The sequence below is a fragment of the Gavialis gangeticus genome, unplaced genomic scaffold (genome assembly GCF_001723915.1).
Source record: "Gavialis gangeticus isolate Ggan-Ray unplaced genomic scaffold, GavGan_comp1, whole genome shotgun sequence".
Classification (NCBI taxonomy): domain Eukaryota; kingdom Metazoa; phylum Chordata; order Crocodylia; family Gavialidae; genus Gavialis; species Gavialis gangeticus.
Window position 1 is genome coordinate 160,127,640 of NW_017729032.1, and position 16,113 is coordinate 160,143,752.

The 16,113-nt window shown below is 41.9% G+C and overlaps 1 protein-coding gene across 1 annotated transcript in view; it reads right to left on the reverse strand.

Annotated features, from left to right (window-relative positions):
• The window catches only part of CRLF2 (cytokine receptor-like factor 2), a 31,007-nt gene extending 16,935 nt beyond the window's left edge, over positions 1–14,072 (reverse strand). Inside the window, exon 1 of the mRNA XM_019525646.1 lies at positions 13,886–14,072. Within this exon, the coding sequence (XP_019381191.1) occupies positions 13,886–14,051 (166 nt within the window). The 5' untranslated portion in view covers positions 14,052–14,072. The remainder of the gene's footprint in view (positions 1–13,885) is intronic.
• Between the last annotated feature and the right edge of the window lie 2,041 nt (positions 14,073–16,113).

Sequence of the window (16,113 nt, forward strand, 5' to 3'; positions counted from 1 at the left end):
AGGCTCAGGGGGGACTTGGTGGTAGCCTACAATTACATATCAGGACCTGGGAGAACAGCTGTACACCAGAGCTGCACAAGGGATAACAAGGTCTAATGGCCATAAACTCCAGGAAGACCGATTTAAACTGACTGTAAGAAAAAATTTCTTCATGGTGCGTGTGTCCAGGGTCTGGAACAAACTTCCCCCAGAGGCGGTGTAAGCACTTGCTCTGGACTCCTTCAAAAAACAGGTGGATATATTTTTTGCTGGGACCACTTGATCCCGGCTGACTTCCCACCTATGGCAGGAAGGCTGGACCTGGTGATCTCTTGAGGTCCCTTCTAGCCCCAAATGTCTATGAAATCTATGAGCAGCATTGGGCAGCATTCCTTGGAGCACACTGAGGAAAGCCTTGCACATGTATATGGCATTGTCAGACAAGAATGCTGAGATCTTGTTAGTCTATGCCAGAGCTGACAACTACCTTCATAATGGGTTGAGACAAGGTAGAAGAATTGATAGATATAAGGTGGACTGGATCAGTTTGAAACACAGGCAGGTTCTGGTCTGTTCATTGTTCATTTCTTTGGTACAAATAAAATGTTCAGCATGTGGCTTCACCAGCCACAATGTGGAAGGAATGACACTCTGCCAAGGCAGCCTTTGTAGATTGTACATGCAAAGCAATCACTGCAGGGAGACAGTCTTGGTGAAGCTTCTTGGCACATGGAAAACTGCCAGCATTTGGCATGTTTTGATTCAGGTGGTCCCTTAACTTTGGGTGACCAAGTTTCTTCACCGAATGTTCACTGCTGTGAAAGCCCCTCGAGGGAAAATGTCACTTCTCACCTTGCCAAGCTGCTTTCTGTGGTTCTTTTAAAGAGGGAGGACATGTTCACTTGTTTCTTCCTCTGACCTTCAGCCTCTGCAACAGCTTTCCTCTTCACGTGTGCCTCAGACTCCAAGTGCCACTCTGTACTGGTTTTCCTGGGCACACCAGGGCACAGTGAGGTTGACACCCCTAGATTCCAATGAAGAGTCTGCTTCCATCTGCATGCAAGGTCCCTGCAGGATACGGTCTTGCCTGGTCCAGCGCTTAAAAGGGATTTGGCCATCTTGGAAGATTTCTTAGAGCTCATCCTGGCTCTTCCTCAGGCTGCAGCATGCACACTTCAGGAGCATGCCTGTGGGTGCTTTAAAAACCGGCAACAAAACTCTCCTGCTTCTCTGGCTGTGCCTAGACTGGCTCCTGGACTGAGCCTACATCAGCAGCTAAGCCTCTGATTTGCCCCCCTATCCTCTCTTCCCTCCCCCTGTGCTTTAGAACACATGGGCTTTCTGCCCTTTTCTGTTCTTGCAGCTTGCTTTTGCCTTTTTCCCCCTGCTCAGTAATTTCACACTTTTTCAGAGTCTGTGCTTTTTCACAAAGACCATCTAAAATCACAGTTTCAACAAAAAACACAAAATTGCAATTTTGGGAGGTCCCTAATAATAGTAAGCTGTGATTAGCTGATTATTGTCCATAATCTTACACACTGGCACTTCTCACAATTTCATTACCTGTCTTCCTATACTGTGGGTATTCCCAATCCATACTACAAAACAGCCTGCCTAACTGGCACAAACTGGTGGCTCCCTTAGGAATATCAGCAGAAAGGCTATTGGTTGCTGGAGCAAAAGACCCACCAGTGGAGCTAGTCCTTTCAAGTCATGTTAAGTCACTGTGATGCATGATGTATAGAGTCTGCAATGAAACTACACATGATCTATCTCTTCTGTGCATAAACAGACAACTTCAGTGTACATGTATATCAGTATGGGACCTTTTATGAGCTTTACAAATTCACTAGAAAACTAAAACAAGTAGTTTGGGATGCTTAGACAGAATTCCCCCAGCTCTATTTGAAGTCATACCTTGATAACTTCCTTTGTTGCATTTTGTATCTAAGTATCTGAACTTTAAAAGTGCCCAGCTGTAAGTTCTACACACAGTATTCTACTAAATTGTTGCCAGTGAGTAACATTTACAAGGAAATATTTGAAATATGTTGAAAAATATTGTGATGCATGCTGTTCTTAAAGCGTGTCAAAATTTCTGCTGCAAACTCCCTATGTGGTCACTTAGGGCTAGATCCAACATTACTTACAGCTGTCACCTTGCAACAATCAATATTGCAACTCCTAACTTAGCTCTCAGAATGGAATCCTCAGCCATGGATTCCAAATATCTTGTCATCATGTCAGATTTACTATGCTAAAGCAGTGATATGCTTGAACATGCTTAACTGCTCTACATATACGAGCTGAACAAACTGGAATCACAATAGCCACCTTTGTGAGGTACAGTGCTGAGGCCAATGAGCTCATACACATGGCCATGTGATCACAACTACCTTGCTTCCAGTTCAGGAGAAAGTACATGGACCAGTGCAGTCTAACTATGCTGCTTATTACAAGTATTTGTAACATAAGTATACTCTAAGCTCCCTATACAATGCATGGGGAGAGTTAGAAAAGAGAGTTGAGTCTACTGCAGGGAGTATGTTAAGTGGAAAGCCACCTGTAATAGGAAGCCACTTCTCGGCCCCTATTACGAGCAGGACTCTGGGCGCAGCTGGGTTCACTGCTCCACTTACCCAGGAGCTGTGCTGGACCCCCACCATCACTGGTGAACTCACCTGGGTGCAGCTGGGGACCAATCCTTTCACTAGGGACAAGCAGGCTCCTGGGGTCATGCTGGCTATCTGTCACTGTCAGCCACCATGCCCAGGAGAAAATACAGAAGTGCTAGAAAGTCCTGGCTCCCAGCAGTCTCCAGCTGTTGTCACCCATATGGCCAGGGAGTCAGATGCGATAGGCCCCTGAGAGGCCCTGCAGGTTCAAATATGAGAGAGCTCAAGTTTATCACCCCCAGAGAGGGGAGTACACTGTCTCTAGGAAGACAGCAGTGCCTGTCTATGCAGAAGTGCAGAGAATGACCAGGCACGATACAAACCTGGGTCTTAGCCCAGGGCAAACTTCACGATTGGAACAAGCCAGTGAAGGGTAACCAGCAGAGAAAAGCTGGCCACACAACCCATCAGTGTTGGGCTTGAGACATAGGTAAAACTCTGCATGCGGGGAGTGGCTACAAGGCTTCTCTGAGAGACCTGTGTACTGAGCTGACGGTCTGGCAATGGTGGTGCTGGCCAGAACGATGCCATTAGGGAGGCAGCAAATTTGATACGGCCGAGGATGAGAGAGAAAACTGATAAATCTTAAAAAGGAGACTAAGTTGATTAAGAAAGGAGCCCTAAATCAAGGATGCCTAGGGGCTAAGTGATTGAAGTAGGACTCTTGTGATGAGCAACCCTAAACAGAGACTCCTTTTCTGAGGGCTTCTCATTTCTGAATGAGAGTGATTGCAGATTTTGTATCTCATGTAGTTCTCAGTTGTATCAGTGGGTGTTCAGTATACCCTGAGAATACCTAACAAATTGGGCCTTTCAGGAAATAACACCTAGTCTGAGGGTCTTAAATGGGATTTGGAATGAACTAGATGCTGAACCACTCAGCCTAGCTAAGATGCTGACACCTCTTTATTGGCACTGGATTTAGGACCCAGATGACTTTTTCTGGGGGGACCCAAAACCCTCAAACCATTCACAACCTTTCCATTCAATAATAGGCAAGTTTATTGATACAAAGTGATAGCAGGCAGAAAAACAATACAAGCAAGCAAGTCTATATCTATCAATTCTAGGGCTGTCATCAAAGTCAAGATACACCTGGCCAGGATGCAAGCTTCACTCTGAGGCTCTCTCTTGGGTGTCACATGTTAGCAGCATGGAGGTTGAAGGCCAAGCCCCCCCCCACCCTCCTGTGAGGTGGATGAGACAGCCTGGTGGTATGCCCTCTGTCCATGGCACCTCAGGTACCCCTCTCAGGGACAGGGACCCTTTGTTGCTCTAAAGTCTCCGCTTTTATATTCTTTTCCCCTCCTGATGATTCTTCATCCATGGCTATCACTGGTTGGTGTCTCTGTGGCTGTCATACTGCCCACTTTCTGTCCTGTCAGCATATTTCTTTGTTTCACAAGTCCATCACATGCATGCATTCTAATTTGGGCTTGCTGGATCTTCTCCTAATTTGGTCTCTTCCCCCAAAACTGGAACACTCAGCCCCCTCCCCCCCCCACTCTGGGGCCTTGTGAGCTGGTGCCCCCTTATTTCATGTTATAGAACTGTATGGTACATGTTTGCTATTTCCTAGGCTATGTCCATTGGCCTTGTTGTGTTAGACACCCTGTTTGCCTTGAAAGCTATGAAAACCAGGCCTTTAGAAAGCAATTAACCCTTGCTGCTCTCCTGAACTATTGTTCTAATGTATATATATTTAACAACAAGCCAGTTTCCCAAAACAAAATTTTAAATACCATTTTCTAGCCATCACTCTTGACATGCTCAAAAGTAGTACTTCAGACTGTTGAAAACTTAGGCAGATTTTAGTCAGCTAAGGAATTAAGCAGAGGTTCTGAGGATCCCATTTCTGAGTCTAGGTGTCTAGAAACTTCCTAAATTTTACGAATTGTAACTATGAATGTTAAATATTTCTTTGCTCTAGTTTTTGATATAGAAAATGGAGATAAAAATACTTTCCTGTCTCACAATTGTTTTTATAGCAGAAAAGTCATAAATTATCATGAGATGCTTGGATATTTTGGAGATGAGATATATAAATATTGAAAGAGGAATGTCTACAATCAAAATCAATGGCACATCTTTAAAGAGGAAGAGAAGGGTTTGTAGCAATCTGCCTGGGCTTTATTATAAGCAGGGATCCTCATTTTGTCTGATTTAAAAAATCCCCAATTTTCAGGTTAAAAAAATAACCCCAAATCAAAAGTTTTCCACAATGAAACATTAAAATGAAACACAAGTAATACATAAATACACATATGCAAATACACACACACGTATACGCACACGCACATATATATATACACACCACACATATATATATACACACACTTATACATACATATATCTACACACATATATATCCATATACACACATATATATACAGCAGTGTTTCATTTTGATCAGGGAAGATTTGGGGTTAAAAAATAACCCAAAAATTGGGTATTTTTTTATTATAGAAAAGCAGAACTATCTAGAGGATGCTAGAAGGATTAGCAGATTCCCCAATGGAGCACTTGCTCTGGGGACTCCCAACCTTACAAATTTTCTAAGCTCAGAACAGGTCCCCGCATGTCTGTCTTTTCTTTAATCCTGCAATTAATTTCTCCTTTCTTTGTACACAGACAAAGTTAGTCAGGGAAACTGAGGCATGTAGCCTTACTATAACATGACCACATTTAAACCAACAATATTATAATGAAACTATAGTCTGTCACAGAAGGCAACACATTTTAATTCTTCCCCAATGCAGGACTGAAAAGAAGCATTACATTACTTGCTCTTTCTGACTAATTCTCTGCTTTCTATATATTACACCTCACTTAATTTTTTCTAAGATTGTTGTGACAGATGCAAGAAACACTGAAGATAAAACTAAATGTTTGTGAAAGGATAGTATAGTGTTTTTCTCTTATGGGAAATACTAATGTGAGTCTATTTATGTATACTGTCCGAAAAAAATTGTGGCTGGCCAGATTTAACTTTTGACCTGAATTTTTCCTTTAAGCATATAGTGCCAATTTACATACCTACATATTTACATACCTACATATCTCTCTTGGATGTCTCTTTAATTTCAGTGGGATTATCCATAATGCTTAAACTTAACTACATGTGCAAATCTTTGCCAGATCAGAGCTTTATTCTGCAAGTAACTGTAGCCAGCTGCACATTATGAATCAGAACTCTTGGGAACACCTACACATGCTATTAGCATGCAGCAATAAACTCCAGCACATATCCTGGGAGTGCTGTTTGAACGTGTGCCCAGGACTGCAGTGTGTTGAGCCAGGCCAAACCACCCCCAGATGGAAGGGAGCCTGGGGAGTCAGCCTACCAGCCCAGGACTGAACTGACCCAGTTCAGCGTGCTGTGGAGGGGCTGGTTGGGGCATGAAGGCGCTTCAGTGTAGGGCTAGCCAGCAGGCAGCCACACTGAAGCACTCTCATACCTCAGCCAGCCTTGTTAGCATTTACACATGTGCTGCTGCAACATAAAGATTTTTGCAGCATAATAGGACTTGTATTTACAAGTACTATCCAGATGTGAAGGTAATTAGTTTCCTGCAGCCTAATAGGGCAATATGCAAGATGTTTACTCCACAAGTAATTAGTCTACTCCGCAGTAAACATCTCATGTAGATGCACCTTTTAACATCTAAAAGTAACATCTAGCAAGAAAAGTTATTTTTGTGTGCATCTTATAAATACCCTGACAAGAAATAGGGAAAAAAATAATAGAAAAAGTGTAGGAGTTGTAATAAAATATTTGGTTACATATATAAATTGTTTCATAGATTTCATAGACATTTGGGCTGGAAGGGACCCCAGAGGGTCATTTAGACCAGGCCCCCCCCCAGGGGCAGGAAGTCAGCAGGGATCATAGGATCCCAGCAAGATAAGCATCCAAATGTGTCTTGAAGGCATTCAAAGAGGGTGCTTGAACCGCCTCCAGCGGCAGTATATTCCAAACCTTCGGGGCTCGGACAGTAAAGAAGTTCTTCCTTACGTCCAGCCTGAATCAGTCACGGCAGAGTCTGTGACCGCTCGATCTTGTCATCCTATGGGACGCTCTGGTGAACAGACGTTTCCCCAGATCACACGTGAGCCTGAGCTTTTCCAGGCTGAAGAGTTCCATTGCTCTCAGCCTCTCATCATAAGGACTGGACGCAGTAGTCCAGCTGTGGCCTCACCAAGGCCGAGTACAGAGGGAGAATGATGTCCCGGGATTTGCTTGAGAAGCATCTATGGATGCAAGCCAGCATTTTACTCACTTTACAGCATCACATTGAAGGCTCAAGTTCATCTTGTGGTCAACCATGACCCCCAAGTCCCTTTCATCTGTAGTGCTAACCAGCATAGCACTGCCGAGCCTACAAGCATGCTGCGGGTTTTCTCTCCCAACGTGGAGAACCTTGCATTTTTCGGTGTTGACCACCATCAGGTTCTCATCTGTCCATTTCATGAGCCTGTCAAGATCTTCCTGGGTTGATATACTTCAGTTTCTAAGAACTGTATGAGGGGATTGTATTAGATTCTTTTAACTATTTTCAAATTCATACACTAACACAGCACTTCTATAACTTTAAATGGTTTTTAAAATTAGTGCTCGATATGTATTCCTAGTGGGTAAGACTATGGACAAACATGCATTTGTAGCACTACAAGGGCTACTAAACTTTGTATAACTACAAAAACATAGCACTGCAAGAGGTGGACAGTTGTGCAGATCACCCTGGCTGTAGAACTACAAAGTCACCATGAATGCAGTTAGTAGTGTTTTATGAACTCCATCAGGATGTCCTGATGTACCTACTGGTACAGCAGAACCCCTAATAATATGCTACAGTGCATGGAAGCCTATAATATATGAAACACATTATCAGTGTAGTACAACAAGTGATTTGATGGGTGGAAAAGACATTTGTTAGGTTGAACCCCAGAATGCAAGCAGAATACTGAAATAACAGTCAACCACAAGTTGCATTCCTTTTTCTTTTCTTTTTTTCCTTTTAACTATTGAACCACAAAACCCCCCAACAAAAAAGATTGTAATAAGATTTAACTTAACCTTTATTCATTCTCACAGGGTAATTTCCTACCCCAGATGCATATTTGGTGCAGTATCTTAAAGTTAATTAATTCTAAAAAAAATTCTTTTTAGGACATTGTCACTGGCACCGCAGTGCACAATATCCCCAAACAACAGCCAGCTTACATGAATGGTTTGCTCTCTGTGGATGAAAAACTACCCAGGGTAACATGTTACCCCAGGCATGAATGTGTGTTTCCATATATGGTAACAACTTACCCCAAGCCCATGTTAACACATTGGGGTATCTTGTTACCCCAATGCAATTTCTGTATAAATGACAGGCCTAGACCTGTTTGACCACTTTGGATGGATGCATCCGAAAAATCAGCATTCATTCACACCTGGTTCATGGCCACTTCAGGTATCCATGGTAACTAATGGATGGCAATCCTCCACTCTGCTTTTGCAGAAGATGTGGTAATCCCTTTTGCTAACCACTTTGTTTGCAGGCTGCAAGGTCATTAAAACACCCTGCCCTGCCCTTTTCCAAAAAAACCTGAAAACCCTTTATCACACCCAAATCCACTTCTGCTCTCTTTTCTCACGGTAAAACTCTGCCTCACCTGCCCCTTTCATAGCATGCAAGCTAGTTTGCCCTGCCCTTGTTGAAAGTGAGGACAAGGAGCAAAGGGGCAGCAGAGGAGAAATAGAACATCATACTGCAATACAGCATACACTATGGAGTCTCCTTCAACGGTAAGGGCTTGACACCCCCATACCACTTTTACCTGCTCTCAATAAGCCCCTGCATGTGTGGTTTCCAAACAGCATCCACCCACATTTGGCTTGCCTGCAAAGGGTGGGTACTGGTCTCTGGCTTCTGTGCCCAGGAGGAGAAGGTGCTACCTGTGCTGCCATAGGGCAGGATGGAATTGCTTCTGTGACAGCATAGGTGGGCAGGTTTGTCTTTGATTATTATTTACATGCATTCAGCAGTAATCATTTTTTTCTTTTTTTTTTTCTGCAGTCCAGGATGAGAAGGCAGTGCATATTCAGTGCTGAAGCCTGTTTTGCACAGGTAACCAGGGATGACAGCGACACATCCACTCATGAAATCTTATCCCAAGGCAGTGAGGATGCTGACTTTGTTCCAGACATGGGAGATTGTTCAGAGCAAGAAGACCATGTGTCTATGGAAGCTTCATCCAGCTCAGATGAGGAGTAGCTGGTGCCACAAGCAGAAGTGGTGCCAACACTTTCAGTGGGAAAAGGAAGAGGACCCACCTGGGGCTGCCATGGAAGACTGAGGAGAGCTACAGCAGGGCATGGAGCAGAACCACTGCCACCACCCCCAGAAAACATTGCAGCTGATGACACCTTTGAGGAAGGAGTGGCAAAGTGTGGGGAAAAGGTCCACAGCAAATACATCATCAGAGAACAGCCAAGGACTTAGTCTATGAAAGTGCTGGGCCAACAAGAGAAAGGAATAAAGACAGTGGTGGAAATGTTCCACCTGTTTCTCTCACAAGATGTCCTGAGTGCTATCATAAGAGAAACAAACAGAAAGGCAAAAAGAAGATTCAGGGAGTGGAATGACAGCCATCCTGAAAATAGAAAGGAGTGGAGAAAGTTGGATGAAACAGAGCTGAAAGCCTACATTGGCTTCCTACTGCCGAGTAGCCTATACCATGGTGGTCACAAGGCACTAGAAGAGTTGTGGAAGCAACGCACTGCCTGTCCTTGCTTCTGTGGCACCATGAGTTTAAAATGATTCTGTCAAATCACCAACTACCTGAGATTTGACAACAAACTGATATGTGAGGAAAGAAGAGCTGTAGACAAGCTTGCTGCCTTCAGAGATATTTGGACACAATTTGTGGAACAGCTCAGGAAATGGTATATTCCAGGAATACACCTGACGGTTGATGAGCAGCTCGTTGCTTTTGGAATCGCTGATCCTTCAGATAATATATGCCCAGTAAGCCTGCCGAATATGGCTTGAAAATTTGGTGGTGCTGTGATGCACCAATATCATTCCCCCTGTCTGGAGACATCTGTCTGGGCAAGCAACCAGCAGCTCCATGCCAAGGTGATCTTGGTACCCAGGTCATTGAAAAACTGGTTCATCCCTGGTACAAGATGGGAAGGAATATTGTGGGTGACAATTTCTTCACAAGTACTGAACTGACAGAAAGACGGCTACAGCAGGACTTGACCTATGTGGGTATGGTTTGTAAAATCAAGGTCGATATCCCAAACGAAAAGCAAGCAAATTGAAGGGAAACCTTTTCATCCATTTTTGCTTTTGATGGGGAACTCACTCTAGTTTCCTATGTTCCAAAGAAGTCCAAAGTTGTGCTGTTACTGTCAAGCATGCACCATGACCTGTCAGTGAGTGGAGAGCAAAGAAAGCAGGACATAATCCATGACTACAGTAAAAACAAGGGTGGGGTGGATAACCTTGACCACTTAGTCTATATGACCACCCGCAGATGGAAAATCAACAGGTGGCCAATGACACTATTTTTTAATATGCTGGATATGGCTGCCATTGCCAGTCTCGTCATTTGGCTAGGCCACAATGCAAACCGGAAGCAAAGATCATATTTAAGAAGACAGCGCTTTTTTTTGCCGTAGGTTGGAGAACAGTTGATCAATGGACAAATAAAATGAAGAATGATGGATACACGTAATCTAAATCCATGAAGTCTAGTATGACTGCCCTAAATTACAAATTGCCACACCGCACCCCAGTAAAACCTTCTGCAAGCATGAGTGGATGTTGTGCTTTTTGTCTTAGGCTGGGGGTTGGACTCAATGATCTGTTGAGGTCCCTTCCGACCCTAGCATCTATGAATCTATGACAGATGGCCACAAAACCTGGAAACAATGCAAAGATTGTAAGCAATTTCTTTGTGTGCACGACAGTATATCACTGCTGCTTTGTGAGGAATGCAATATTTAGTTAAAACAGTTAGGAAAGATTTTTGGAAGTAATTGTTAGTTTGAAAACAGTGTGAACTGCAGACTTAGCAAACTGTTCATTCAAGTTTTGAAACTCTAATAAAAGTTTAAATTTGGTTCATAGTTCTAGTAAAATAATATTTTGGGTTCAAATCATCATAAATACTCTTTCAAACAATTTATATGTTTAATAAATTTTTTTTTGGTACATTTATATTGTTGTCACTGGTTCCATTTTGTTCATGTGGGTGGGGTAACAAGTTATCCCATGAGAACAACAATGGTTACGGTTTCATGAGAACAGATGAGGAACATAATGGATCAAGAGAAAAAAAAAGTCCATAAAAACAAAGATAACAGAAAAAACCAGAAATGATCTGCAACTATTATGACCTCACAAAACCACCAAAACAGAAAACAAAAAAAAAAGTACTTCAGTCTTCCAGTGCTGATTAAACCTCACCCATAACCACACATTGTACTTCCACATGTAGCAGCACCTACCTGTGGCGTGGAACCATATGAGAATAAAATGTCAAATCTGACTCTGCATGCACTACTTGCATTTAATTCTACTCATTTGTGACAGCAGTTCTTAAAAGTAACAAAGACTTATGGAGCGCATCTACACATGTGCTTTAATGTGCAGTAGCTTATTTTTCTGTACATTAAAGCGTCATGTAAAAAAAACATGCAATTACACTAATGAGCAGTAAAATAGGCTACTGCACATTAAGCATCACTTAATAACTCTGCACTTTTGGTATTGCACATTAGGGCAGCCTAACGAGCATTTATTTAGTACAGGGGCAAGCAATTATTTTGGCTGGAGAGCCACTTAATGAGTGTTGGTGAGCTGTCAAGGGCCACAAGGGTAGCCCTGCCTCTTGACATGTGCCCTGCTCCCTGGTTGTCATCTTGGGGCTGGAAGTCCTGCCCCCTAACCTATGACCTTTGCCACCAGAAGTTCCTCCCCTTGCCCCCATAAGTATTCCTATGGAGAATGGGTGTTGCCATCTTGGAACCAGAAAAAACCCACAAATTATATACTAAAAATCAAACACTGACAATGGCATATTTTAATTTTATTTAAAAAATATGTCCTGATTTGTGTATGGTTTTTTTTGTGTATATAGAGGTGATTGTATAATAACTCAAACTGAAGTCTTACTTTTGTATATTGTGGGGGGATGTAGGGGGGTATGAGGTTTGTGGGAGGGATGTAGGGGTGTGTGTGTGTGTATATGTGTATGTGGGGTGTGTGTGGGTGTTGGCAGCTTCTGTTCCATGCTGATGACAATGAGCCTGGCCAGGTGAGCCCAGAGCAGGTGTGGGGTGCATGGGCTCAGGGCTGTGCAGCACAGGTCTCCGTAGTACTGTGGGGCTGGGGCTGACAGCGGTGGCAGCTAAAAGGAGCCGCTGCCACCTGGGCTGCCTAGAAAGCCAGTCCAACTGTAGAGCCACCCCATGCTACATGCTCAGGGGGTGGCAGGATACACCACAGCCAAACTGTGCATGGGCAAGGCAGGTCCAAGGGACCCACTGTGGGCTGGACAAAGACCTGCTGTGGGTTGGATCCTGCCCATGGGCTGTATTTTGGCCACCCCTGATTTAGTACCTCTTATTAGAGGGTGCATCTACACGTGCACTTTAACGCACATTACCTTATTGTTATGTGTATTAAAGCATCATGAAAAAGCTGTCCTCTTTCGCTAATATGAATTAAAATAGGCTAATGTGCCTTTTTCTAGTACCACACAATGGGGGTACTAAATTTAATGCGCATTACCAAAGCACATTACTGAACATGTAGATGCGCCTGCAGGTACTCAATTTAATGTGCATTAGGAAAAGTGCATTAATGCACAGGTAGACACACCCAAGGGTAACAAACATAAATCCCTGTGCTGAGAAAGAAAGAGATATCTTATAGAAGGGCTTGGAGAGTTGTCTTAGCCATAATCCATCAAATTTACTATTCTTATATCAGATAGAAGTGGCAAACTATTCTTAGGAATCATTAGACATTGACACAGATAGCTATTATTAATCTGATTCTTGTCCATCAGTTTGCATGTTGCCAGTTACTTTTCTATAGCATTCCTGTAAAATGGTATGGCAGAAGGCAGGGTAGCTTTGTACCTTATAGGTTAAGTAAATCAGACCTGTATATCATAAGCTTTCATAAACCCCAGCTTAAATGCTAATATATCAAAATGATAAAATAGTCCATGCATTTTGCAGCACTGTAAATGGTTACACACCAGAGAATGAGGTAACACTGAGTCTACCATAAGTGACTGGTGTCATACAGACAGTGTACTAATTTAGATAAGATGATCTAATATTATGATAGTCTTCATGCCTGAGCTTTCCTCAGGAAATTGGGTAATGATGGACTGTGACTTTGTGGTAAGTTAATGATAATGAAGGACAAATTATCATTCAGGTTTTATGATGGAGTTCTGAAGCAATGGGTTTATTTCCTAAGAAGACTAGTAATGATACTGTACATATATATTCTAATATCTAGGTTACTGTGGATTGTTATTGGATTAGGTTAGGCACTGGGAAAGCATATAAATTCTCCATATCTACCAGTACAGCACATAAATACACTATCTTCAGCATCTTGTTTATTCTGCCAAGATGCAAATTGACTAAATCATCCTGAAATTGTTTTTGTTTTTAATGTCTTTGATACTTGAGCAGAAAAATATAGCTCTTTCTTTTTGATGTGGTTCATGCTAGCAAGATTTACACTATGGTTAATAAGCACCCATGCCCATGCCCATGCCCAAAGTTTTGGACGGCTGTCCCTTTAACATTTAACTGAAGCCTTCCCTATTTTTTTAAGTATAAGAAAACATTTTTAAAAATAGGTTTTCATTTATTTATTTTTAAAGACGGCAGAGTCCAATTCGGTGTCTGGTGTAATTTCCCTAAAATCAATCTGAAGTTACAGCATGTGATGAAGTGAACTTGGGTTCACAGAAACTTGTGCTCTCCAGATATATTATATTAGTTACTTAGGGTGCATATATACTGTCTGCTGACTGACTTCAGACTAACATGATTAACTACCTCCATTTGAAGTTACACCAGCAATTAACCAATAGTGATCTTATAAAGAATCTTGTAATTCAGCAAATAAACAAACTGCCTATATAAATATGCTAATCCAAACCTTGATTGTTAAAATTAATATCTGGAGATTTCAACTTACTTTGCACAAGTTGATGCGAGTCCAAGAGGTCACTCAAGATAAGGATAACTGCACAGGCTTGAAAGAGGAGTCCCATACTTGCAAATATACACAAGTCTGACAAATGCTCAGATTGCCGCTGGAAGACTTCATAACATTTCTTCATGAGTAATCTTAACCTCAGCATGTTACCATGTTATTGCATTATACCAGAGACTGGAAGTAACTAAAGGAAATGACAAGAGGAAATAAAAATTAGCATGCATACATACTACTGAAGGGAAGCAGCACTATTGTTTGCATACATTATTACTACTATAAATAAAATAAAAAAAATCCGAAATAGATATCTATCTATCTATTGTATAGTGTATATGGTATAGCACATCATATATGTGTGTGTGTGTGTGTGTGTGTGTGTATACATACACATATATATACACATACATATATATATATGTTAATTTCCCTATATAAATAGAATTAAATAAATAAATAATTAGATAGATAGCCAGATAGATATGATATAGGGAGAGTGATATATATATGATGTGCTATACCATATACACTATACTATAGATAGATAGATCTCCCTCCCTATAGCACTCTTCCTTGCCTTAGTAATATAGATCTTGACATGACAATATTTTGCCTTTCTGTTTTTACTTGCCATACTTTCAGATTATATGTACATGTACATATGTGCGGGTATATCTATACACGGAGTTTTTACACACCCTTTCCCAGAGGTCCAACAAGGGGGGGGTCTCACGCCCAGATTCTATTTCACTGCTGAAGCCACTTGAAGTCTATTGCTTCAGATTTGTATGTCTCCCTCAGGCACCTCTGAAGCACCTAGGTCTCCTGTTCTCTCAATGAGGAGCCCAGTGTGTCTATTAGATGGTGGTTCTGTTCCAGCTCTCTTACTGGGGCAAACTTTTGGGCAGCCTGACATGTTTCCATGATCAGCAGGGATCCTGGTTTTCCCTGATAAAAACCCCCCTGATTTTTGGATTAAAAAAGTAACCCCAAATCCACATTTTTCTGTGATCAAAATAAAACACCACTATATACATTACACACATGTATGTATATATACACACACACATATGCATGTGTATGTATACACACACACACACGTATTTATGTATTACTGTTGTTTCATTTTAATCATGGAAAAATATGCATTTTAGGTTAGTTTTTAAATCTGAAAACTGGTTTTTCAAGTTTTTTTATCAGAGAAAACCAGCATCCCTGATGATCAGAGAGACGTAGTAGGCTGTTAGTCTGAAGCCAGCTAGAAGGCAGGGTAGAGCTATATTTCATAGATTAACCAAAGGTATATAGGTAGGTATACAGGTAGGTAGCACAAGCTTCTGTGGGCTGAAGCTCACCTCATTGACTGCTGTGATATGTGTGTGTGTGTGTGTGTGTGTGTTTGTACACACATATAAACACACTTGGATTAGTTTATAAGGTCCAAATCTACCCTGCTTTTTGCTTCCATGAAGTCAGGATCTAACCTGATCTGTCTTATTCAGAGAGGAAGCAGCCTGTTGGGATCCAGTTCACCCACAGACGATATTCATCAACATACTTGACTGACAGGCAGCAGCACTGTCTTCAACATAAAGTAAAAGGGAGGTGGGCAAAGGCTGGTAGTTATGATAGTATCCATCTCTTGCCCAATAGTCTATGAAGTGGGAGAAATAGGTGTGCTCATGGTTTTGAACTGAAGGGTTTTTTAATTACACCTGCAACTTCCCACAACAGTGCCTTAAATACGTTACAAGTTTGGTTGGGCTGAGAGTATTCTCCACCCTTCCTGTTGAGCTGGAATAGTGGGTGAGAAAGAGAACATGAGTCACAAAGTGAGAGGGTTCAATTAAAGGAGTGTGAAACTAGGCCTGAGGTACACAGCTGGGAGAAGGAAGTTCTGGGTTCTTTCCCAGGCTTCCCAGGTTTATTTCTGCTTTTTAGCCAATGACCATTTAATGTAAAATGCATAAAAAATCCAGTGAGCACGTAAGCGGAAGTGTATCTATTTAGGCCTGAAAATGGTGGACTCTGGTTTCTGCTCTCATTGCTAGATGCCCATTTTATTCAACACAAAATGCACAGTCATGGCAGCGAGGACTAGGAGTCCCTTCTCCCAGCTGAGTACTCCGTTTTTCTTGGTTTGGCCACCTTCTTTACAATATTCATTATATCAGGGGTGGGCAATTATTTTGGGCAGAGGGCTGCTTACT